The sequence below is a fragment of the Salvelinus fontinalis genome, chromosome 23 (genome assembly GCF_029448725.1).
Source record: "Salvelinus fontinalis isolate EN_2023a chromosome 23, ASM2944872v1, whole genome shotgun sequence".
Taxonomy (NCBI): domain Eukaryota; kingdom Metazoa; phylum Chordata; class Actinopteri; order Salmoniformes; family Salmonidae; genus Salvelinus; species Salvelinus fontinalis.
Genome location: NC_074687.1, coordinates 49221880 through 49247725, shown reverse-complemented (window position 1 = coordinate 49247725; position 25846 = coordinate 49221880). Strand labels below are relative to the sequence as shown.

Below are 25846 nucleotides of genomic sequence, written 5' to 3'. Positions count from 1 at the left end.
GTTGGCTGCAGTGAATGAGAGCCCGCAGGTTTTGGTAGCTGGTTGTGCCAGTGTCATTGTATTGCTCTCAAAGCGAGCAAAGAAGTTGTTTAGTTTGTCTGGGAGCAAGACATTGTGGTCCGCGATGAGGCAGGTTTTCTTTTTGTAGTCTGAGATTGACTGTAGACCCTGCCACATACCTCTTGTGTCTGAGCTGTTGAATTGCAACTGTACTTTGTCTCTATACTGGCACTTAGCTTGTTTGATTGCCTTGCGGAGGGAATAGCTACACTGTTTGTATTCGGTCATGTTTCCGGTCACCTTGCCCTGGTTAAAAGCAGTGGTTCGCGCTTTCAGTTTCGCGCGAATGCTGCCATCAATCCACGGTTTCTGGTTTGGGAATGTTTTAATCTTTGCTGTGGGTATTACGTCACTGATGCACTTTCTAATGAACTCGCTCACCGAATCAGCGTATTCGTCAATGTTGTTGTTGGACACAATGCGGAACATATCCCAATCCACGTGATTGAAGCAGTCTTGAAGCGTGGAATCAGATTGGTCGGACCAGCGTTGAACAGACCTGAGCGCAGGAACTTCTTGTTTTAGTTTCTGTTTGTAGGCTGGAAGCAACAAAATGGAGTCGTGGTCAGCATTTCCGAAAGGAGGGCGGAGGAGGGCCTTATATGCTACGCGGAAGTTAGAATAACAATGATCTAGGGTTTTACCAGCCCTGGTAGCACAATCGATATGCTGATAGAATTTAGGTTGTTTTGTTTTCAGATTAGCCTATTAACTAATGGTCAAAATGGTCTAAATTAGTTAATGGTCTATTAACTAATTTACCGCCTGCTGATGGTCACCAGGCATACAAAAACTCCATCCCACCAAAACAGGCACAAATTTCAGCCCATCTTTTCAAACTGCTCTTACACTAAAAGGGCATTATCATTTAACAATTTTATTTCTAACCTCATAATGAATATAAAACACAGGTAAATCACGTTTTTGACTGCACTGTGCCTTTAATTAACCTCTTCTCTGTGTCCGTACCAGGCTTAGTCCCCACCTCAGTGTCGGAGCCCCCACCCTTTAAATGCCTGCTGATCAACAAGCTGGATGGCAGCTGCCGCACCTTCAATGACTCAGAGCAGGAGGACCTGCAGGGCTTCGGCCTCTGTCTTGACCCCGTCTACGACGTCATCTGGAGGTCAGACTCATTCTCTTTCTCTTTATTTCAATTTTTATCTCTTTCTCTCTATCCCTCCCTATTTCCCGTTCTTCTGAGTTTAGCTGTGTCTCATAGAAAATCCTTCTCTATAAATATGGTGCACTATTAATGTTTTCACACTAACGAGCAGAAACTGGTTACAGATCCGCCATAATTGTTGGAACCATGCTGGAAAGGACAATAGGGAAATAAAAAGCAGAGTCAGTACGGTTTGGGTCAGTCCTGTGGAGTGAATCTAGCATTGGTGATGCTATGTGGGGAGTATGGTATCATTTCAGACTCACTCTCCCGGCATATTGTCCTTTTAAATGTGACAGACAGGAAACTCAAAACCCATAGTCATAACTGCAGTGGTTTTAACGGTGTTATTTTCTCTTCCACTGTTAAGAGTACTGGTGGTACGGAGGGAGTATCAGAGTTAGTTTGTTTTCTTTGATTCAGTGTTGTAAGATATATTATTTTTTTCTAGATTGGAACGTTTAACACTCATACAGCTGGGCTGTAGGCTATATCGTATTTAACTTTATAAACCAGGTAGTTTGAATTCCAGCCATGTGGATATGAGACGATATCCCACGGCTATGATGCACAAAATCTTTACTGTTCTATTTCAAGTAGCTCTATGTTGTTCTTGATATGCAAATGTGGAGAAAAGCAATAAGGCGTTATTAAACACATTAATTCCCCTTGGTTCTAGCCTAGCGTTTGGTTTGCAACCGCGGTGGTTTGTTCAAACCTTGCTGTCTGCCTTTCTGACCTCTGCAACAAAGTAGCAATTTACAAATGCAATCTCCCCTGTAGCCTACCATAGAGAGTGAAGAATGTCTTAACGAAGCAGCAGCTTCACTGAGCCAGCCAGGCGAATAATGCATCAGCATCATTATTATGAATATTTACAAATGTCAATTGAAAACCGCTAAAGCAAACCAACATGCAGGTAGTGTGACTGATTGTGTTTGCGGTCGATGGCTAATAGCTAGCAATTGACAAGAATGTTAAGCCTGCATAGCAACCATTCTTTGATTGCATAGCAAAGTTGGAAAGAATACGAGAGGTCACCATGATGTCACAATAGCAAGCAAATTTAGTTCCGGGTGCTGAAAAATACATTCCTATGTTTTTTGGTTTTCATTGTCTTGAGATTGACACTAATCTACAGGATATGGAGTTTATAATTATATACAGTACCAGTCAAAAGTTTGGACACTCCTACTCATTCCAGGGTTTTTCTTTATTTGTACTATTTTATACATTGTAGAATAATAATGAAGACATCACCTTTGACATAACACATGTAATTTCTAAAAAAGTGTTAAACAAATCCAATTATATTTGAGATTATTCAAAGTAGCCACCCTTTACCTTGTGCTGACTGCTTTGCACACTCTTGGCATTCTCTCAACCAGCTTCATGAGGTAGTCACCTGGAATGCTTGTCAATTAACAGGTGTGCCTTGTTAAAAGTTCATTTGTGGAATTTCTTTCTTTCCTTAATGCTTTTGAGCCAATCAGTTGTGTTGTGACATGGTAGGGGTGGTATACACAAGATAGCCCTATTTCGTAAAAGACCAAGTCCATATTATGGCAGCTCAAATAAGCGAAGAGAAACGACAGTCCATCATTACTTTAAGACATGAAGGTCAGTCAAGAAATGTGAAAGTTTCTTCAAGTGCAGTTGCAAAAACCATCCAGCGCTATGATGAAACTGGCTCTCATGAGGACCACCACAGGAATGGAAGACCTAGAGTTACCTCTGCTGTTATTGTTACTAGCCTCAGAAATTGCTTCCCAACTAAATGCTTCACAGAGTTCAAGCAACAGACACATCTCAACATCAACTGTTCAGAGGAGACTGTGTGAATCAGGCCTTCAAGGTTGAATTGCTGCAAAGAAACCACTACTAAAGGACAACAAAAATAAGAAGATATTTTTGGTTCCAACCGCCGTGTCTTTGTGAGAAGCAGAATAGGTGAACAGCTGACCTCCACGTTTGTGCTTCCCACCGTGAAGCATGGAGGAGGAGGTGTGATGGTGTTGGCGTTCTTTGCTGCTGACACTGTCAGTGATTTATTTAGAATTCAAGGCACACTTAACCAGCATGGCTACCTCAGCATTCTGCATCCATACGCCATCCCATCTGGTTTGAGCTTATTGGGACTATCATTTGTTTTTCAACAGGACAATGACCCAACACACCTCCAGGCTGTGTAAGGGCTATTTGACGAAGAAGTAGAGTGATGGAGTGCTGCATCAGATGACCTGGTTTGGGATAAGTTGGACTGCAGAGTGAAGGAAAAGCAGCCAACAAGTTCTCAGCAAACTCCTTCAAGTTTGTTGGATAAGCTGGTTGAGAGAATGCCAAGTGTGCAAAGCTGTCAAGGCAAATGGTGGCTACTTTGAAGAATTTGAAATATAAATTATATTTTGATTTGCTGAACACTTTTTTATTACAACATGATTCCATATGTGTTTTATAGTTTTGATGTCTTCACTATTCTACAATTTAGAAAATGGTAAAAAATAAAGAAAAAGCCCTTGAATGAGTTGGTGTGTCCAAACTTTTGACTGGTACTGTGTAAGTTACTACAGAGCCCATTTTCAGTAATATAAGATGTGTTATTTTGCTTATGATTAGCTGCTGTGTGTGACTGTTTGAAAGGTTTGCAATCGCGCCAGTTGACATTAAGTTGTCTACAGTCATGGCTAACAGGCAAGGAAACTGATGGCTCGAGAAATCAAACAAAGAGATTTGACCACAATTCACCATATTCCATATTCCCAATGTCGAAGTTGCTTATGACTGTGATTAACACGAATATCGACAGCCTATACCCATTATTTGTGCATATAACGCTAGGTGGGGTGCTACCTGTCTCACCTTATTTTAGTCTCTTGATCGTCTAAAATATCATAAAATCCTCTGCAACTCTGTTGATAAGCATACATTTATGATTAACTTCTCTGCTTCACGTTAACCCCCTAAGGTCGATGTCTGCACCCCTGGTGAAATAAAATGAGCATAATTGTAAAATAATCCCCATAAAAAGTTGTCAGTTTAAGCTAAGATATGTTTGCATTGGTTGCGTCTCAATCCACCGTGTCCGCAAATGTAACACTTCCGCATCTGCGGTGAAAGGTGACAGCTAGAGCGGTGTTTGTCAGAATATAAGACATCTCGGTCTTCTTACAAAATCGTTGGTTTGGCCTACAAACTATTATGACCGCTTTATGGAAAGATGAGACTCTCACCAACACGATGGTGTTTTGCTCTACAACCCCCACAAGTGTCTTGGGACTCGTCTGAAGTCGTTACAGCCGATCTGCAGCGACAGAACAGTTTGGGCTACGCACTAATATGACCCGTCTGTGTAAAGGCGAGACTCTCACGAACACTTACATGTCGGTTTTTGCTCTAGGATTCCCACAGGCCGCACAAGACTTGTCGGAATGTTTCCCTGTACCATTTGAAATAATGTATGGAAGTATATGGACTGTTTAGTTACAAAAATAAGGGGATATATATATGTTTTAACTATGTTTCCTGATTTTTCTTATCTCTCAGATATAGGATAGACTTCAGAACAAATTTCCTTTCTATTTTTTGGGGGGGACTATCCGTTGTTCCATGTGGTGAATCTGTTGTTCCATGTGTATGTATGGGCTAATAGTGGTAATATATATTTTTTAAGGGGTCTTAAAATTCTAAATCAAATATGAAAATTATCCTTAGTATGACTTCTTAAAACAATTCCATATACACGACATGACTAAAAGTATGTGGACACCTTCTCGTCGAACATCTCATTCCAAAAATCATGGGCATTATTATGGAGTTGGTCCCATATTTGCTGCTATAACAGCCTCCACTCTTCTGGGAAGGCTTTCCACTAGATCTTTGAACATTGCTGCGGGGACTTGCTTCCATTCAGTCACAAGCATTAGTGAGGTTGGGCACTGATGTTTGGCAATGATGTTTGGCAAATGGACCTGGCTCGAAGCTGGCGTTCCAATTCATCCCAAAGGTGAAACAGGAAAGCGCCTTCCCTAAACTCTTGACACAAAGTTAGAAGCACAGAATTGTATTTTTAGAACACAAGGCCCGCACTTGAAAAATGTGCATTTATCGACACTGAACAAAAATATAAACGCAACAGGCGACAGTTTCAAAGATTTTACTGAGTTACAGTTCATGTGACCCCTTTCAGGAAACTAGGTGTATGTCGCAAGTCACGACTTCACAGGAGAGCTGTTTGAAAGTTAAATGTTTTATTTTTATCAAAATGTGTTTTTTGGCAGAAATGCCTTTTCAAACATGTGAACTTTCATGTACCTTAATATCAAACTTGTATGCCATAAATGGTAAAATGGTTAAATTACGAGCCTAGATGGTTTAGCCACAGAAAAAGTGAGCAACCTTCCGCTAGCCATGATTGGCTGAAATAATGAGTGGGTTGGACATACCGAGAGATGAGTTGAGATTGGTCTACCGTATAGCACGAGTCTGTTTATTGGAGCTGGTCAATATGTTTAGGTTATCGTGTCGAACGTGGCTTTACATTTTTTTTTATATAGAAGGCCAGCATCCCGGAGTCACCTTTTCATTGTTGACATTGAGACTGGTGTTTTGCGGGTGCTATTCAATGAAGCTGCCAGTTGAGGACTTGTGAGGCGTCTGTTTCTCAAACTTGACACTAATGTACTTGTCCTCTTGCTCAGTTGTGCAACGGGGCCTCCCACTCTTTCTATTTTGGTTATAGCCAGTTTGTGCTGTTCTGTGAAGGGAGTAGTACACAGCATTGTACGAGATCTTCAGTTTCTTGGCAATTTCTCGCATGGAATAGCCTTCATTTCTCAGAACAAGAATAGACTGACGAGTTTCAGAAGAAAGGTCTTTGTTTCTAGCCATTTTGAGCCTGTAGTCGAACCCACAAATGTTGATGCTCCAGATACTCAACTAGTCTAAAGATGGCCAGTTTTATTGCTTCTTTAATCAGGACAACAGTTTTCAGCTGTGCTAACATAATTGCAAAATGGTTTTCTAATGATCAATTAGCCTTTTAAAATGATAAACTTGGATTAGCTAACACAACTTGTCATTGGAACACCGGAATCATGGTTTCTGTTCATGGGCCTCTGTACGCCTATGTAGATATTCAATTAAAAATCGTCCGTTTCCAGCTACAATAGTCATTTACAACATTAACAATGTCTGATCAATTTGATGTTATTTCAATGGGAAAAAAATGCTTTTCTGTCAAAAACAAGGACATTTCTAAGTGACCCCGAACTTTTGAACGGTAGTGTACATTTAAGGGCCAGCTGTGCTGCCCTGTTCTGAGCCAAGTGTAATTTTCCGAGGTCCCTCTTTGTGGCATCTGACCACACGACTGAACAGTAGGCCAGGTGCGACAAAACTAGAGCCTGTAAGACCTGCCTTCTTGATGGTTGTTAAAAAGCACTTTATTGTGGATAGACTTCTCCCCATCTTAGCTACTGTTGTATCAACATGTTTTGACCATTAGTCACATCAACTTGCTCAATTTCCACATGATTTGTTACGAGATTTCGTTATATTTAAGACTAACTTAATCCTTGCCACCCACTCTGAAACTAACTTCAGCTCTTTGTGTTGCTGTGATTTCACTCACTGTAGTAGCTGATGTGTATAATGTTGAGTCATCCGCATACATAGACACACTGGTTTTACTCAAAGCCAGTGGCATGTCATTGGTAAAGATTGAAAAATGTAAAGCTGCTGTCCTGGGAAATTCCTTACGTTGGAGAGGCTTCCATTAAAGAACAACCTCTGTGTTCTGTTAGACAGGTAACTCTTTATTCACAATATAGCAGGGGGTGTAAGGCCAAAACACATGTTTTTCCCTTAGCAGACTATAATCGATAATGTCAAAAGCCACACTGAAGTCTATCAATACAGCCCAACAATCGTTTTATCAATTTCTCTCTCACAAATGACTCTTAGTAAACTTGATGACTGAAGTGTTTAGCTTGATGAATGTCCATCCTTATAAGCTTGCAATAAGTCTCTTTTCAATTTGTTTACTGTAAAATAGCATTGTCTCTGGTCAAACACAATTTTTCCCAAAAGTTTACTAAGAGTTGGTAAAAGGCTGATTGTTCAGCTATTTGAGCCAGTAATGGGGGCTTTACTTTTCTTGGGGAGCAAAATTATTTTTTCTTCCCTCTAGGCCTGAGGGCACAAACTTTTTAGTAGGCTTAGATTGAATACAGTGGCAAGAAAAAGTATGTGAACCCATTGGAAATACCTGGATTTCTGCATAAATTGGTCATCACATTTCTGCAGAAATCCAGGTAATTTCAAAGGGTTCACACACTTTTTCTTGCCACTGTATATGGAAAATAGCAGTGGCAATATTGTCCGCTGTTATCCAATTTTCCATCCAAGTTGTGAGACCCCAGTGGTTTGTCATTGTGATAGACAACAATATCAAAATTACAATGCTTGTCTTTCATAATTTGATCAGTTATACATGGATGGGTAGTGTCACCATTTGTTGCTAGTATGTCATGCCTAACTTTGCTAATCTTGCCTAAAAATGATTGAAGTAGTTGGCAATATCAGTGAGTTTTGTGATCAATGAGCTTTCTGATGCAATAAATGAAGTTTGCCTTTTTGCCCTAGATTTATTTTTTCATAGTGTATTTTCTTCTCATTCAGTTTAGTCACATAATTTCTCAATTTAAAGTACGATGACAATCGTTTGTGCAGCGAGACTTACACGGAACCCAAACCGGCTGCGCCATCGTGCATAAATGTATTTTGCCCCCCCCCCCCAAACGCAATCACGACACGCAGGTTAAAATATCAAAACAAACTCTGAACCAATGACATTAATTTGGGGACAGGTCGAAAAGCATTAAACATGTATGGCAATTTAGCTAGTTAGCTTGCACTTGCTAGCTAACGTTAATTTGTCCTATTTAGCTAGCTTGCAAATAAATTTGTCCTGGGATATAAACATTGAGTTGTTATTTTACCTGAAATGCACAAGGACCTCTACTCTGACAATTAATCCATACATAAAACGGCCAACCGAATCGTTTCTAGTCATCTCTCCTCCTTCCAGGCTTATATGGTGATCGCATTTAAACTTTCATTATATTACCACGACAACCGGCAACAAAGTTCGTCTTTCAATCACCCACGTAGGTGTATATATATAGTTTAATTCTTCCCAAAGGGTCGTTACAGCTGTAATTCAGACAAAAAAAAATGTTGCACAAACACTGATATTTAACCCTTTCTCCTAGGCCGAGTCTCGTCCTCCACAACTGAACATCCAATGCATCTCTGTTGCTAGACAGAACCTTAGCGATATCTGTTCTTCCTCACTAAATCTAACCAGACCTCTACCCCAAAGTGCTCACTCCTCCCCACCTCAAGGCTGTCATGGTTATTGATACAAAACTGTGTGTCTTCTCCTCCCAGAGTATCCCTTATGGCTAACAATAACATATCCTGACAATGTAAATGTTATACATTTACCCTCTCTCCCTCAGTAACATATCCTGACATAATATAAACATTATACATTACCCTCTCTCCTTTAGTGAAATTGTTAGTTTCCAAGATCTCCACCCAACACATTCCAAAGCCTATCTGTCTTTCCACAGAAAACCATTAACTTCTGACATAAAATCCAGTCTCTTTCACTCCTTATCTTCTATGCTTCTGATCTACCATGTATTTAATATCTCAATGTTCAAAGTTTAGCCCGAATCCAACAATACCTTTTGTGATGTCCCCGCAATGTTCTCCCCAGACTGTTCCCACAACCTAATGAAACATTCTGGGAACCTTTTAACTTCTATGGGATATGTGGGACGCTAGCATCCCACCTAACCAACAGCCAGTTAAATTGCAGGGCGCCAAATTCAAAACAGCAGAAATCTCATAATTAAAATTCCTCAAACATACAAGTATTATACACCATTTTAAAGATACACTTCTCCTTAATCCAACCACAGTGTCTGATTTCAAAAAGGCTTTACCGTCGAAAGCACACCTTGCGATTATGTTAGGTCAGCGCCAAGTCACAGAAAAACATACAGCCATTTTCCAAAGAAGGAGAGGTCACAAAACTCAAATAGCGTTATAAATATTCACTTACCTTTGATGATATTCATCGGAATGCACTCCCAGTTCCACAATAAATGTTTGTTTTGTTCGATGAAGTCCATAATTTATGTCCAAATACCTCCTTTTTGTTCGCGCGTTTAGTTGAAAAATCCAAATTCAAGAATTAAAATAAATACATTACAGTTCGTAGAAACATGTCAAACGATGTATAGAATCAATCTTTAGGATGTTTTTAACATAAATCTTCAATAATGTTTCAACTGGAAAATTCCTTTGTCTTCAGAAACGAAAAGGAACGCAGCTACCTCTCACGGGGGCGCGCCTGAGTGAGCTCGTGGCACTCTGCCAGACCCCTGACTCAATCAGCTCTCATTCCCTCATCCTTCACAGTAGAAGCCTGAAACAAGGCTCTAAAGACTTTTGACATCTAGTGGAAGCCTTAGGAAGTGCAATATGACCCCATAGACACTGTATATTGGATAGGCAAACCTACAAACCTCAGATTTCCCACTTCCTGGTTTGATTTTTTCTCAGGTTTTTGCCTGCCATATGAGTTCTGTTATACGCACAGACATCATTCAAACAGTTTTAGAAACTTCAGAGTGTTTTCTATCCAAATCGACTAATAATATGCATATCTTAGCTTCTGGGCATGAGTAGCAGGCAGTTTAATTTGGGCACCTTATTCATCCAAGCGACTCAATACTGCCCCCAGCCATAAGAAGTTAAACAAATCAAAATATACTATATTTTATATTTGAGATTGTTCAAATAGCCACCCTTTGCCTTGATGACAGCTTTGCACACTCTTGGCATTCTCTCAACCAGCTTCACCTGGAACGCTTTTCCAACAGTTATCTTTTCTGGGATATGTGGGACGCTAGCGTCCCAACTGGCCAACATCCAGTGAAAATGCAGAGCGCCAAATTCAAATAAATTACTATAAAAATTAAACTTTCATGAAATCACACATTCAATATTCCAAATTAAAGCTACACTTGTTGTGAATCCAGCCAACGTGTCAGATTTCAAAAAAGCTTTACGGCGAAAGCAAACAATGCTATTATCTGAGGATAGCAAACACAGACCATCATATTTCAACCCTCCAGGCGCGACACAAAACGCAGAAATAAATGATTTGTGGGGTTTGTCCTCGGGGTTTCGCCTGCCAAATAAGTCCTGTTATGGTTCAAACTGTTTTAGAAACTTCAGAGTGTTTTCTATCCAAATCTACTAATAATACGCATATCTTAGCTTCTGGGCATGAGTAGCAGGCAGTTTAATTTGGGCACGCTTTTCATCCAAAATTCTGAATGCTGCCCACTATCCTAGAGAAGTTAAGGAGTTCCCTCATGTTGAGCACTTTTTTGCACTTGCTGTCTGACTAATCCCAATCCATCTCAATTTGGTTGAGGTCGAGGGATTGTGGAGACCAGGTCATCTGATGCAGCACGCCATCATTCTCCTTCTTGGTAAAATAGCCCTTACACAGCCTGGAGGTGTCTTGGGCTATTGTCCTGTTGAAAAACAAATGATAGTCCCACTAAGCACAAACCAGATGGGATGGCATATCACTGCAGAATGCTGTGGTAGCCATGCTGGTTAAGTGTGCCTTGAATTGTAAATACATCAGACAGTGTCACCAGCAAAGCACCCCCACACCATAACTCCTCTTCCTTGTAATCCGGTGGGAAATACACAGGCGGAGATCATCCGTTCACCCACACTGCGTCTCACAAAGACACGGCGGTTAGAACCAAAAATCTCATTTGGACTCCAGACCAAAGGACAAACTTCCACCAGTCTAATGTCAATTGCTCGTGTTTCTTGGTCCAAGCAAGTCTTCTTATTATTGGTTTCCTTTAGTAGTGGTTCCTTTCAAGCAATTCGACCATGAAGGTCTGATTCACACAGTCTCCTCTGAACAGTTGATGTTGAGATGTGTCTGTTACTCTGAAGCATTTATTTGGGCTGCAATTTCTGAGGCTGGTCACTCTAATGAACTTATCCTCTGCAGCAGAGGTAACTTTGGGTGTTCCATTCCTGTGGCGGTCCTCATTGTCACAACACAACTGATTGGCTCAAAAGCATTATGAAGGAAAGAAATTCCACAAATTAACTTTTGAGGCACACCTGTTAATTGAAATGCATTCCAGGTCATTACCTCATGAAGCTGGTTGAGAGATTGCCAATAGTGTGCAAAGCTCTAATAAGGCAAACACTATTTTCGTTTACTATATTATTTCATAGTTTTGATGTCTTCACTATTATTCTACAATGTAGAAAATAGTAAAAATTCAGAAAAACCCTGGAATGAGGTGTGTCCAAACCTTTGACTGGTACTATATACTCGAAACGGTGCCTGAGGAAGGCACGCAGCATCATCAAGGACCCCACACACCTCAGTCACGAGCTGTTCTCTCCCTTACCGTCGGGCAGATGGTATCAGAGCATGAGGTCTGAAACCAACGATGCAAATATATTATGGACACAATTTCTACCATCAGACTGCTGAACACTTGAACTGGACTGACCACCTGCTCTGATTCTCTGCACCTTCGCACACATCCACTCACTCATGCACACACCCACACAGAGACATACACGCACACATACATTCATGACACACACGCACCACATCTGCTGCTACCAGACTCGTATTATACTGCTCAATTTATTCACCCGCCATCCCCAATACATGTGTAAATATTGGACTATAAATTGTGCCATCCTGTATTATACTTATGAAAAAAGTAATTTCTATTCTACTGCCATTTACTTTGTTCGTATTCTTACATTTTCTTAATTTTTATTGTTTTTGCATTGTCGATGTTGTGTCGTTGAGGCCACAAGTGGGTAACTCTTGACATTCCATAACAAGAAATACAGATCCTGTAATTGACAACGCCCCTGGCAAGCTGATCACAAGACAAACTGTTTTCCCCCAACATCCTGTCAGCAGAGCCCTTTTACACCCATAGGTATCCCAACGGGGTCAAGGGGGGGGGTCAAATGTAGACACTTATGAAAGCATCCTGGCACCAAATGTTGTTGACTAAGAAATTGTGAAATTTTTGGCCTGGTGCTTTCTTTTGTTCTAAGGACAGAAATGGTGCCAAATGAGACATTTGACATGGTTCTAAATAATGTATTAAACTGAATGGTTCACCACGTGATTGGTATGAACCCAATCTATAGTGTGATATTTTTCCTTTTGATTTCCATGTTTTAAGTGTAATACGTCTTTTACTGTAATATGAAAAGATACAGATTTTATCTTAACCATGGTTCAAACCTGTAAACTACATATTTCATCCTGCGGATTGTTTTGTTGGTTCAAAGTGCATTTTATCCTGTTGTGAACCCTTATGAGTAAAGGTGTCCGCGTGCTTTAATTTCGGATGTCGCCTAGCCGAACTCCTTAAAAGATATTCGCTAGAAAAACAAGGAGAAATAAAGCATCAATAGTACTGTTTGTCCTTTTTGAGACTGTGCCGTAGCCAGTATACACGTCCTCAAAATACTCCAAATTAATCTAAGATAAATCAATAAATCTGTCATTCATTTTGACGTTTTTGCTGAGGAGATTGTAGTTGTGCAATTTTACATCTAAATAAAATGCTTGGTGCAGTATTTGTATGAAAACGAGTCGTCTCATTGAATGACAAAGGCTTTATTGAAGAATACCTACTGTTGACCAATCACCAATGAGTCGGCTGCAATTTTCGGCTTGCCTCCAGATTCCCCCCCCCCCCCCGAACAGCTGAAAAAAAAACCTCACCGAAGTCCAAAACTAACAAAAACCTCACAATGTTGTCATAATATATGCACAAAGTCTTCCGACCGGTTTTGTCTGGGAAGCATATGGACGCCTTTAGTCTCAAGTTCATCCCATATGAACACTGATATGTTGAATCCTTACATCTGACTCCGAGAGAAACGATAACCTGAGAGGAACTTTTGCTGAATAACACACTCTGATAACAAGACGAACCACTGAGTCTTCATCTCTCCCAGAAGGGACACAAACCGACAAAATACTAGACTAAACAAATTGGGAAAGAACTGCGAGACAACACGAGCTACTACGAGAAATGAGCATCTCCGGCTACAAACATCAACACCCGGACCACAGACTTTTTTTCCTGCTTCATATCTGCAATAACGAAAACTCAACCAGATGAGACTCGGATACATCACGTCAGTATGTGACCGACCGGCTCGATTATGTTTTTGAAATTTAAAATTGTGCTTTTTACATTGGATAAATGTAGAGACTCAGAGCTAGAAAAGTGTATATCATAAACTACAGTTGAGGAACAACGGGAAAGTAATTCTGTTTTGAAAGTCGATGAACTTGTAACCTCACTTTTGAGATAATGGTCTTTGAATGTTTTGGTACACCCATTGGAGAGCTCCTCTTTGTCAGGGTCTGCATCGTTCACACCCTCTTAAGCTTTAGCTCCACCCATCTCTTCAAGGGTTCTGTCCTAATAACAGCAGTCAAGCACCCAAGCGGTCTAATTTTGGCTAGCTTGCTAGCTACTTCCAGACAATGAGAGAACAGCTCACTCTGACCATTTTACTCGCCCTAGCAGAGCTGGTTAGGCTGTTTTTGTTATCCAGAGCGTTGGTGACTGCAATTTTTGCCCACGTTTACTGACACCGGCCATATTCAACGGGTGTTGAGAGTTGGTTAATTCGTCAGTTATTCTGAGCTCTGGCACACTCAGGCAAGAGTGCTCTGAAATTGGCGTCTATAGCCAGAGCGAATTTACCAGCTATGTATATCAACAGTTGTCGCAGTGACATCAACATTCATTTGAAATGTTTACTTGTATAGTGGAGTCTTTTGTTAAGACATGTAGCTAGCTAGCTAAACAATGAACCATAATCCCAACTCGTGACATTACTACACTGCATGAAACTGCAGGTAGCTAACCAACCATGTTTAATGTTAGCTAGCTAACATTAGGCTATAACTAGCAAAGCAAATGGCTCTGACATACGAATAATATGACTACACAGAACATACACGTAACGTTAGGTAGCGAGCCAGCCAGCCGTTAGCTAGCTGACAGTACACGTAACTTGAAATGAAAATTACTTTCTGACAAAATTAACTAACTTCTCCCTCTCTGTCCCGGATGCCATGGTTGCCCTTAGTTTAAAGATGTAATCCGGCGAAAGGTATTTTCTCATCTCCTTAGCTATAATACTCCAATTCCACTGATTTTAAAACTCGGTCTTCCAGATAGTGGAGAGCAACACTTATGCAGTAATATATCTACTACGCAATATATATATTTTAAAAGCTGCGTTAGACAGAATTACCTACACATGCCGACCAGCTCAAATAGACAAAAGCGTGCTACATGGCATATGGTTGCTGGAAGGTTGCTGACTTCTGTGGCTAAATCAACTAGGCTACTCGCTTCCTGTGAAGTGATGAAGCGTGACATATGGCTAGTTTCCTGAAACTAGTCACATACGCTACCGGTCAAAAGTTTTAGAACACCTACTCATTCAATGGTTATTCTTTATGTTTTACTATTTTCTACATTGTAGAATAATAGTGAAGACATTAAAACTATGAAATAACACACATGGAATCATGTAGTAACCAAAACAGTGTTAAACAAATCAAAATATATTTTATATTTGGCATTCTTTAAATAGCCATCACCAATAAGAAGAAGAGACTTGCTTCTGCCAAGAAACATGAGCAATAGACATTAGACCAGTGGAAATCTGTCCTTTTGATCTGTTGAGTAAAAAAAAAAAATCTCCGCATGCGCGGTTCCCACATGAAGCATGGAGGATGAGGTGTGCGGGTGCTTTGCTGGCGAAACTGTCAGTGATTTCAAAGCACACTTAACGAGCATGACTACCACAGCATTCTGCGACGATACGCCATCCCATCTGGTTTGGGCTTAGTGGGACTATCATTTGTTTTTCAACAGGACAATGACCCAACACACCTCCAGGCTGTGTAAGGGCTATTTTACTAATAAGGAGAGTGATGGAGTGCTGCATCAGATGACCTGGCCTCCACAATCACCCTGACCCAATTGAGATGGTTTGGGATGAGTTGGACCCCAGAGTGAAGGAAAAGCAGCCAACTCCTTCAAGACAGTCCTTCAAGACTGTTGGAAAAGCATTCCAGTTGAAGCTCGTTGAGGGAATGTCAAGTGTATGCAAAGCTGTCAAGACAAAGTGTGGCTGCTTTGAAGTAGTATGCTTGTACCAATCACTTGTTTGGTTACTACATGATTCCATATGTGTTATTTCATTGTTTTGATGTCTTCACTATTATTCTACAATGTAGAAAATAGTGAAAATAAAGAAAAACCCTTGAATGAGAAGTTGTGTGTAAACTTTTGACTGGTACTATATGTCCCTAATGGGTAGGAGCACACTCCCAGTGATGTAATGGGCCGTCTTTACCTTCCGCTGGAGTGCTTTCCGGTCATGGATGTAGCAATTCCCGTCTGTGATGCAGCCGGTCAGGATGCTGTTGATGGCGCAGCAGTAGTATTTGGAGAGGACGCTAGGCGGCATGCCGAATTTATTCAGCCGCCATAGGAAGTAGAGACGCTGTTGCGCCCACTGGACATGGTTCAAGAGGCAAATGTTTGCAGTTTATAACATGATAACTGATAATCAATAGGCCCCACCCTAATCTGTAATTCGACCATGCTTACTACAAGTTTAGATTGCTGACCGCTAGATGTTTTGCTGGCATGGGCTAATTGATTGCTGATGCACAACCGCATTTCTAAATTGCACCTTGTGTGTTCTATTATTCTAACTCTCACAAGTAAGTGAAAAAAAAAAAAATATTTGTTGTAAATGGTTAAGCGCTAGTTGCCCGTCCATGGTATACAGAGATGAAAACAATTCACAAGGATAAAAAAAAAATGTGACTGTGTAAATGGTATTAAATGAGTGTGTGAAATTAACAAATTGATAAAAATGCTTAAAATTAAGGAATAGAACTGAATTCTGTAATTGAACAAATGTGTAGTAGCAAAGTTTGAGGCAAAAGAGGATTTTGATTCCTTTGGAAATTGGCAAATAGGACTACTTCACTACTGGTCCTCAAATTTTTGGTTGAAGTTTGATTAAACATGATAAAACAGTCAGGATGGAGTTAGCCCGACTAAAACCCCTTATAATTCATTTGTTGCCATGCTACGGTCATGCACTACTCAAAGCATATTTAGAATGTAAGGTTATTATTCAAAAGTATAAAATACTGTTAAAAATGTGAAAAATATTATGACATTTAAGCCATATCGCCTATCCCTTGAGAAACGTATGGTCGACGAAATACAGTGCATTTGGAAAGTATTCAGACCCCTTCCGTTTTTTAAAAACATTTTGTTACCTTACAGCCTTATTCTAAAATTGATTAAATGAGAATGCTCCTCATCAATCTATACACAATACCCCATAATAACAAAACGAAAACAGGGCTTTTGAAATTTTGCAAATCTATTTGTTAAATTTGTTTTATAAGGTTATAACCTAGCAAAATGTGAAAAAAGTCAAGGGGTCTGAATGCTGAATGACCTGTATATTTCTGAATGCTCTGTAAACTTTTTACCTTACGCACACACATCCTTTAATACCCTCTATTTGACCTTTCAACTCCTCACTGTCCTCCCACCTGTAGATTTCTGCCCGCATCGAGGGAGATGTGGTGCTACAACGCCGTGATAGCCGATGCCCGTGTGCCCTCGGCCACGGACCTCCAGGCCAGCTGCAGCATCCTCAGCCCAGAGCTGGCACTTCCCGCCGGCTCCCACACCACCACCACCCGCTCCCACGGAGCCCTGCACATACTGGGTAAAATCAGAATGATGATACGAATTTGACGGACCTCTTTCTGTGGATTTTTACTGATAGGGTAGCGGGTCCCGGGTCATATTTACTTGGAACAAAACGATGCAGACCGTACTTGCTACAAAGTTACAGAAAGCGAAACCAACAACCACACAAACGGAAATGGGATACATTGTAAACGCAGGTCCAATGATGGAAAACTAGCTAGCATTGATATGTTTTTGTAGAGATAGCATGAATTTCTGTCAATTTTGCAGTCATGATGCGAGTGGCGCTATGCCGTCAAATCCTCCCACATGCTTCTAGTTTGAACAGCTGTTTTCAGCAACTGCTATTGTAGAATTTCTTTGTGATACTGGCAGATTTGCTAACAGACTATTTAGCTAACTTTTTGCCTAGTGTTTGATATGCAATGTGATCTCTACTGTAATGAACAGTGTGTCCGGACAACACAGCAACTCTTCTAAGCCAGGCAAAATTGCACATCATCAGCTTATTGTTATTTATGTATTCAAACAAGTGTCACAAAAAAAAACTGCTTAAACGCTTCCGCTCTACAATTATCTTGGAAATAATGCCAATATCACGTTGTCCGTTATTTTCAAGAAAATATAAAGTGGATCTGTTTATCCCTTAAATATTTTGGCCGTGTTGGCCAGGAAATACAGTCAGCTATTTGATTCATACTATTTTACTATTTGCCTCATTATTTAAATTTGACATGGCTCTGCCAGCTCAGTGCATCATTGCAACTATTTGCCAAATGTATGTTGCTTGATATCAGTGGTCCCGTCATTGAAAACGCCTTTAGTACTTAGTGTTAGATCTTATTTATTTAATCTTATTCTCTCCGGGCATGGGAACATTATACATGTGCATACTTTCAGAAAGGCCTAGCTATAGGAAAAGCATTATTCTGTACTATAACCCACTTTAGCACAGCACTATTACAGCAGTACTGCCAAGCACAAAAATAGACAAAACCATTAACAGAGGTGTCAATTCCGCTGATAATGTTAAGCAAGAATGTTAGTCACTAACAGGAAGTACCCTGTGTGTGTTGTGACCAGGTTGCCTGGATACGCTGGCGACCATGCAGGAGCTGAAGATGGGTGTGACCAGCACAGAAGAGGAGACTCAGGCCGTTATGAAGGTCTACTCCAAAGAAGACTACAGCGTGGTCAACCGCTTTGAGAGTGAGTCCTCAGTCCACACACAAACTTTCACACATGGGATTTTTCCTGATGACTAACAGGAGATCACGGTTTTAATTTCTCATCTTCTACAGTATTTGTCACACTCAGCCATTTCTCTTATCACTTTTTCTCTTATCCCTTTTTCCTGATTTTGGTTTGATTCATTTATTTACAAGACCTTCCAGCCAGAAACAACATTACATATACTTCATTACCAGTGATATATTAAAAACGTGCCAATTCAAGCTTATTGTAATTCAAGGTTGCATTAATTCAAGGATGCTTTAGGAAGTATTTGAACAGTATTCAACTATATGTTCATATGTCATATGGCAGTGACTGGATGCTTCTAGTAAAACTAACCTCATTGTATAATGAGCACAGATGATGCTGCAGAGCTGACTTATCGCAACTTCTTGTGTAATGTCATAGGTCACGGGGGTGGCTGGGGTTACTCGGCCCACTCGGTGGAGGCCATCCGCTTCTGTGCTGATGCGGACATCCTGCTGGGGGGGCTGGGCCTGTTCGGGGGCCGTGGGGAGTACACCGCTAAGATCAAGGTCAGTGGCAGGGGTACTAGCATATACACTGCATTTCCTCTAGCTCTGTTTGCTATGTCTATACAGTGCCTTCAGAAAGTATTCATACACCTTGACTTTTTCCACATTTAGTTGTTACAGCCTGAATTCAAAATGGATTAAATACACTTTTCTCAACCAGTTACACACATCTAACCCATAATGACAGTGAAAACATGTTTTTGAAATCTTTGCTAAAAAAAAAAACTGAACAAGTTCCATAGACAAGTGACTAGCAGCAATGTAATAATGTGCCCCTTCATGAAAATGAAATACAGCAATATCTCATTTACGTAAGTGTTCACACCCCTGAATCAATAATTTGTGGTATCACCTTTGGCAGCGACTACGGCTGAGAGTCTTTCTGGGTGAGTTTCTTGCCGCACCTGGGTTGTGCAACATTTGCCCATTATTCTTCAAAAAAATTATTCAAGCTCTTGTCAAATTGGTTCTTAGACCATTTTTCAGGTATTGCCAGATTTGGCCTTGTGTTTTAAGTTATTGTCCTGCTGAAAGGTGAAGTAATCTTTAAGTGTCTGGTGGAAAGCAGACTGAACCAGAATTTTGCCTGTGCAAGACGAGGTAATGTGTTGTATTTTATTTGCCCAAACATAACACTTTGTATTCAGGACAAAAAGTTAATTTGCCACATGTTTTGCAGTATTACTTTGTGCATTGTTGCAAACAGGATGCATGTTTTGGAATATTCTTTTATATTGTACAGGCTTCCTTTTTTAAAGTCACCATTGTCTACTTAAAAATATATATATATATATACCAATAGGTGCTGTTCTTTGAGGCATTGGAAAACCTCCCTGGTCGTTTTGGTTGAATCTGTGTTTGAAATTCACAGCTCGACTGAGGGACCTTGCAGATAATTGTATGTGGGGTACAGAGATGAGTTATTAAAAAAAAAATGTTAACCCCCTAGAGTTGATTGACGGACCGGTGCGTCAAAGTAACAATCAAAAAAAATGTAAGCTAGAGATTTTTTTGTGGTTGCATTGGATGTGTCTCAATCCACCGCATACGTTAATGTAGCACTCCCGCATCTGCGGTGATAGGTGGCAACGCTAGAGCAGTGTTTGTCAGACCATGAGACATCCCTAAAAGTGGTGTTCTCACGGAAATGTCTGTAATGTCCAGTGGTTAAAAGTGCTTCAGTAAAAATACTTTAAAGTACTACTTAGTAGTTTTTTGGAGTATATGTACTTTACTATAATTTTTTTGATTACTTTTACTTCAGAACATTCCTAAAGAAAGTAATGTACTTTTTACTCCTTACATTTTCCCTGACACCCAAAAGTTCTCGGTACATTTTGAATGCTTAGCAGGACTGGAAAATGGTCCAATTCACATACTTATCAAGAGAACATCCCTGCTCATCCCTACTGCGTCTTATTTGGCGGACTCACTAAACACAAATGCTTAATTTGTAAATTATGTCAGTGTTGGAGTGTGCACCTGACACTCCATGAATTAAAAAAACAAGAAAATTGTACCGTCTGGTTTGCCTAATATAAGGAATTTTAAATGATTTATACTTTTACTTTCACTTTTGATACTTAAGTATATTTAAAATCAAATACTTTTAGACTTTCACTCAAGTAGTATTTTACTGGGTGACTTTCACTTTTACTTGAGTCATTTTCTGTTAAGGTATCTTTACTTTTACTCAAGTATGACGATGGGGTACTTTTTCCACCACTGGTAGCGTCTGAAACTATTATGACCACTCTATGGAAAGGCGAGACTCTCACGAACACGATGGTGTACGACCCTCACGAGTGACACCCTGTACTCTTTTTTTATTTTTTATGAATGGAAGTACGAAGGGAGTTTTGTGCCTACACAAAATAGGGTTAAATATGTGTAAAATATATATATATATATATATTTCCTGAGCTTTCTTATATCTCCTAGCTATAGGACAAACATGTCATCCTTGTTTCACTATCTTTTTTGCCATTTATGAATGTGTTATTTAATGCGTTTCCCTGGGCTATAGTAGTAAAGGCCAAATTCAATATTTGTGACTCACAACCTGGATTCGGTCTTATGTAGCAACATTTGAAATTGTGTTTTTTTACATTGGATCAAATTAGAGACTCAGAGCTACAAAATGGTATATCATACACTGGATTTTATAGGAACAATGGGAAAGTAATTCTGCTTTGAAAGTTGATGAACTTGTAAACTCACTTTTGAGAAAAGGGCCTTTGATTGTTTTGGTACCTACTGGAGTGCTCTCCTTTGTCTACACCCATTTTGTGTTGTTCACACCCTCTTAAGCCAGCTCCACCCATCTCGTTAAGGATTCCCATGTGAGGTCATGTGCTAAACAATGAGTAGTGTAGTAAAGATTAAGACTAAAAGTAGTAGTAGCCTACAGTAAGGAAAAATTCCAGGTAAACAGAAAGTGTTCAGATAAAAAATATTAGATGATGCTTACCCAGATACACTTGTCTAAATTGATGGGGTTTTGTGAAAGAAATGCAATAAACCCCCAGCCACATCCAGTGGTGGGAAAAGTACTAAATTATCATACTTGAGTAAATCTGAAGTACCTTAATAGAAAATGACAAAAGTAAAAGTCACGCAGTAAAATACTACTTGAGTAAAAGTCTAACTGTATTTGGTTTTAAAAATACTTAAGTACATTTTTGCAATTCCATTTACTTTTTATATTAAGTATCAAAAGTAAAAGTATAAATAATTTAAAATTCCTTCTATTAACTTCTTATGGCTGCAGCACGACACCGGTACACGTATGACAACATCCAGCTCAAGTGCAGGGTGCGAAATTCAAAAAAATTTTTTTTTTAATATTTAACTTTCACACATTAACAAGTCCAAGACACCAGATGAAAGGTGCACATCTTGTGAATCAAGCCAACATGTCCGATTTTTAAAATGTTTTACAGGGAAGACACAGTATGTAAATCTATTAGCTAACCACGTTAGCAAAAGACACCACTATTCTTACTCCATCAGTTTCTTACTCCATCACTAGCTATCACAAATTCGGCCAAATAAAGAAATAAATAGCCACTAACCAAGAAACAACCTCATCAGATGACAGTCTGATAACATATTTATTGTATAGCATATGTTTTTTTTTCGAAAAATGTGCATATTTCAGGTATAAATCATAGTTTACATTGCAGCTACAATCAGAAATTGCACCGAAAGCAGCCATAATATTTACAGACACCAACGTCAAATACCTAATTACTCATCATAAAACATTTCTGAAAAATACATAGTGTACAGTAAATGAAAGAATATTTCCGATTTATTAAGTGTTTTACAGCGAAAACACAATATAGCGTTATATTAGCTTACCACAATAGCCAGAAACACTTGGGCGCCCACGACCAGTTCACATGCACGACAGATATATGAAATAACATCATAAATTGGGTCTTACTTTTGCTGATCTTTCATCAGAATGTTGAACAAGGTGTCCTTTGTCCAGATGAGTCGTTGTTTGGATTCAGAATGGCAACTTTCTCTCTCCATTTAGCAAGCGTGCTAGCCGGGTTGCACGGATCTCTCCATGTAAACAAACGGAAGAGAACGGAACACGGCAAAACTCCCGAAAAAATGTCAATAATCTGATTAAACTATATTGAAAAAACATACGTTACGATGATATGGTGACATGTATCAAATAAAATTTAAGACGGAGATGTTAGTCGTCCATAACGGGAGCAAAACAGAACGCATATCCATGTCCAAGTCGCGCGCTTCAGAGTACCGGAAGTGGACGGTCACGTCAAAGAAATAGCTTTTATTCCACCTCAGACCAAGATAAACACAACATTTCTTCTCTCACATCCTCTTGACACCCAGAGGAAGGCGTATGAAGTGTACGTAGACTCCTAAGTGTCATGACCATGTATAGGCAGGAAGTTAAACAGAGCATATATTTCTGACAATCCACTTCCTGGTCAGGGAAAGTGCTGCCAAATGAGTTCTGTTTCACTCAGAGAAATAATTCAAACGGTTTTAGAAACTAGAGTGTTTTCTATCCAATAGTAATAATAATATGCATATCGTACGAGCAAGAATTGAGTACGAGGCCGTTTGAAATGGGCATCTTTTATCTGGCTACTCAATACTTTCCCTTGCAGCCATAACAGGTTAAACCAGACAGCCCAATTTTTTATTTTTTATTGACAGATACCCCGGAGCACACTCCAACACTCCAACATAAATTACAAACGAAGCATTTGTTTAGTGAGTCTGCCAAATTAAATGCAGTAGAGGTGACCAGGGATGTTTTCTTGATAAGTGTGTGTAATGGACACTTTTCCTGTCAAAATGTTACAAGTACTTTTGAGTGTCAGGGAAAATGTCTGGAGTAAAATGAACATTTATTTTATTTCGGAATGAGGTGAAGTAAAAGTTGCCAGAAATATAAATAGTAAAATAATGTACAGATACCACCCAAAATACCGAAGTATTGTGAGAGAAAAATTGCAAGATTATTTTATAATACTGTAATCGCATCAAATGGTTGTTTTATGCAACAGAATAAGGGGTTGTTAGAACACCCATCTGTGTGTGTTCTACTGAATGTGGGCCTCTGGGAGATTTAACACTGACAGTGGATTTACGAGGGGTTCGTGATAAACCTAACAAGACCGCAATCCATAGAATGATTAGTGTCTGTGTGCTTCCGACTGGAAGGTACCAGGGAGAGATGCCTCGGGGGCAGACCATGGTTTCTACACAATGAGAAGTTTTTATAGCAGATAATGTTTGCTGTGAATTATAAGCATTTTTCACACAAATCTTAACCTTGTGACCCATTCCATACATCTGTTGTTTGTCATGTAGACGGAAGGGGGTGTCTTAGCTATAAAAGGCCATGGTATCTTTTGTCGTTGGGCTCTCGGCGAATCACCCTTGGGTGGTCGTTGACAAGCTCCATTAATGCAATAATTAAATAATAACGTTTGATTGTCTTGAAGAAATCTAAGAGTCCTTTTGATTACAATAATTCCATGACAGTAGTACTTTAAAGTATTTTTACTGAAGGATTTTACACCACTGGCCAAATGCCTTCACACCAGTACATTAGCATACTTTATATACTGTTGCACACACACTTATCACATAGTATTCCATACATAAGTAAAGGCCATGCAACCTGAGTTGAAAACTGAGTGAGGTGCACATGTACAGTAAATAAACGGATGCATGCGCCATATATTTGTGTTTTGTACACTTGATACGGTCACATGATGTTGTGGTTTGTCACAAAATCATGTTATGACCACACATGAATATTCATTTTATATATACATATTTAGCTAAATCTTGCTAAGTAGATGGGTCTCTACAGAAGGTGTAAACAGTACAGCCAAGATCTCGTACAACGCTGTGTACTACTCCGTTCACAGAACAGCGCAAACTGGCTCTAAACAGAAGCCTCACAAGTCCTCAAATGGCAGCTTCATTAAATAGTACCTGCAACACACCAGTCTCCATGTCAACAGTGAAGAGGCGACTCCGGGATGCTGGCCTTCTAGGCAGAGCTGCAAAGAAAACCCCATTTCTCAGACTGGCCAATAAAAATAAAATATTTAGATGGGCAAAAGAACACAGACACTGGACAGAGGAACTCTGTTTATGTCTCAGTTCTTTGTCTCAGTTGTTGAATCTTGTTATGTTCATACAAATATTTACAAAGCACTGCCAGCATTCAACAGTGACCAAAACATCAGCCAGGAAGCATAGGAACTGAGAAGTGGCCTGTGGTCACCACCTGCAGAACCACTCCTTTATTGGGGGTGTCTTGCTAATTGCCTATAATTTCCACCTTTTGTCTATTCCATTTGCACAACAGCATGTGAAATTTATTGACAATCAGTCTTGCTTCCTAAGTGGACAGTTTGATTTCACAGAAGTGTGATTGACTTGGAGTTACATTGTGTTGTTTAAGTGTTCCCTTTATTTTTTTGAGCAGTGTGTGTGTGTGTGTGTGTATGTATGTATGTATGTATGTATGTATATATATATATATATATATATATATATATATGTATATGTATATATTTGTATATGTATGTATATATATATATATATATATATATATTTGTATATGTATGTATGTATATATATATATATATATATATATATATATATATATATATATATATATATATATTTGTATATGTATGTATATATATATATATATACATATATATTTGTATATATATATATATATATACACATATATTTGTATATGTCCTTAATCAGTACAAATTAGGAAATGTTGCTTACTTGTTGAGCATAATCTAAGCTGTAATCCATCCTGATGTCTTTGCTTGCTGGTTCAATAGGGGCCCCCCACCTGCAGGTCCTGACAGGTGCTCTTAGTCAGCAACCATCTTCTTGTAGACAGACCGCTCACTCTGAACAAGCAGGACATGCTGCTCTTGTTTCTTCAGCTTGGATGACTTATCAGCTTCTGGCAGATTGTCAGTTCTGAAGACTTGATAGTTGTTCCTCTGGCACTGCCAGCACAGGTCTGTCCTGAGCTTAGTGCTTGAGATGTGGGGCAGCAATTTTCTCCACAGATTCCTAAAGGAAGACCGCCTGACGACACGTACCTCTGGAAAATACAGAAATAATGTGAGATCAATAGAAGTAGTGCCAATCATGTTGGAGGTCAATTAAATAATCAAAACGTGTTTATGCTTTACATACCAAGTGTTGTCATCGATTCCTTGTAGAGACGCCACTCTGCTGCTTTTGTCTCATGGGATGGCAGCAGGTTTCCACTAAAGTGTTTGTGCCCTGGGCGGCGTCCTGGTAATACTATTGCATTATCCTCTGCGTAGTTGTTGATGAAGTTCACCACTCGCTGCAAGTCCTCATGATTCAGG

General features: G+C 39.5%; 1 protein-coding gene across 26 annotated transcripts in view; it reads left to right on the top strand.

Moving 5' to 3' along the window:
- Window positions 1-25846, top strand: part of LOC129821430 (E3 ubiquitin-protein ligase MYCBP2) — a 294275-nt gene that overhangs the window by 154856 nt on the left and 113573 nt on the right. For all 26 annotated transcript variants that reach the window (XM_055879088.1, XM_055879085.1, XM_055879096.1 and 23 more), the window contains 4 exons: window positions 1033-1186; window positions 17004-17176; window positions 18244-18369; window positions 18802-18929. In XM_055879088.1, coding sequence (XP_055735063.1) covers window positions 1033-1186; window positions 17004-17176; window positions 18244-18369; window positions 18802-18929 — 581 coding nt within the window. The remainder of the gene's footprint in view (window positions 1-1032; window positions 1187-17003; window positions 17177-18243; window positions 18370-18801; window positions 18930-25846) is intronic.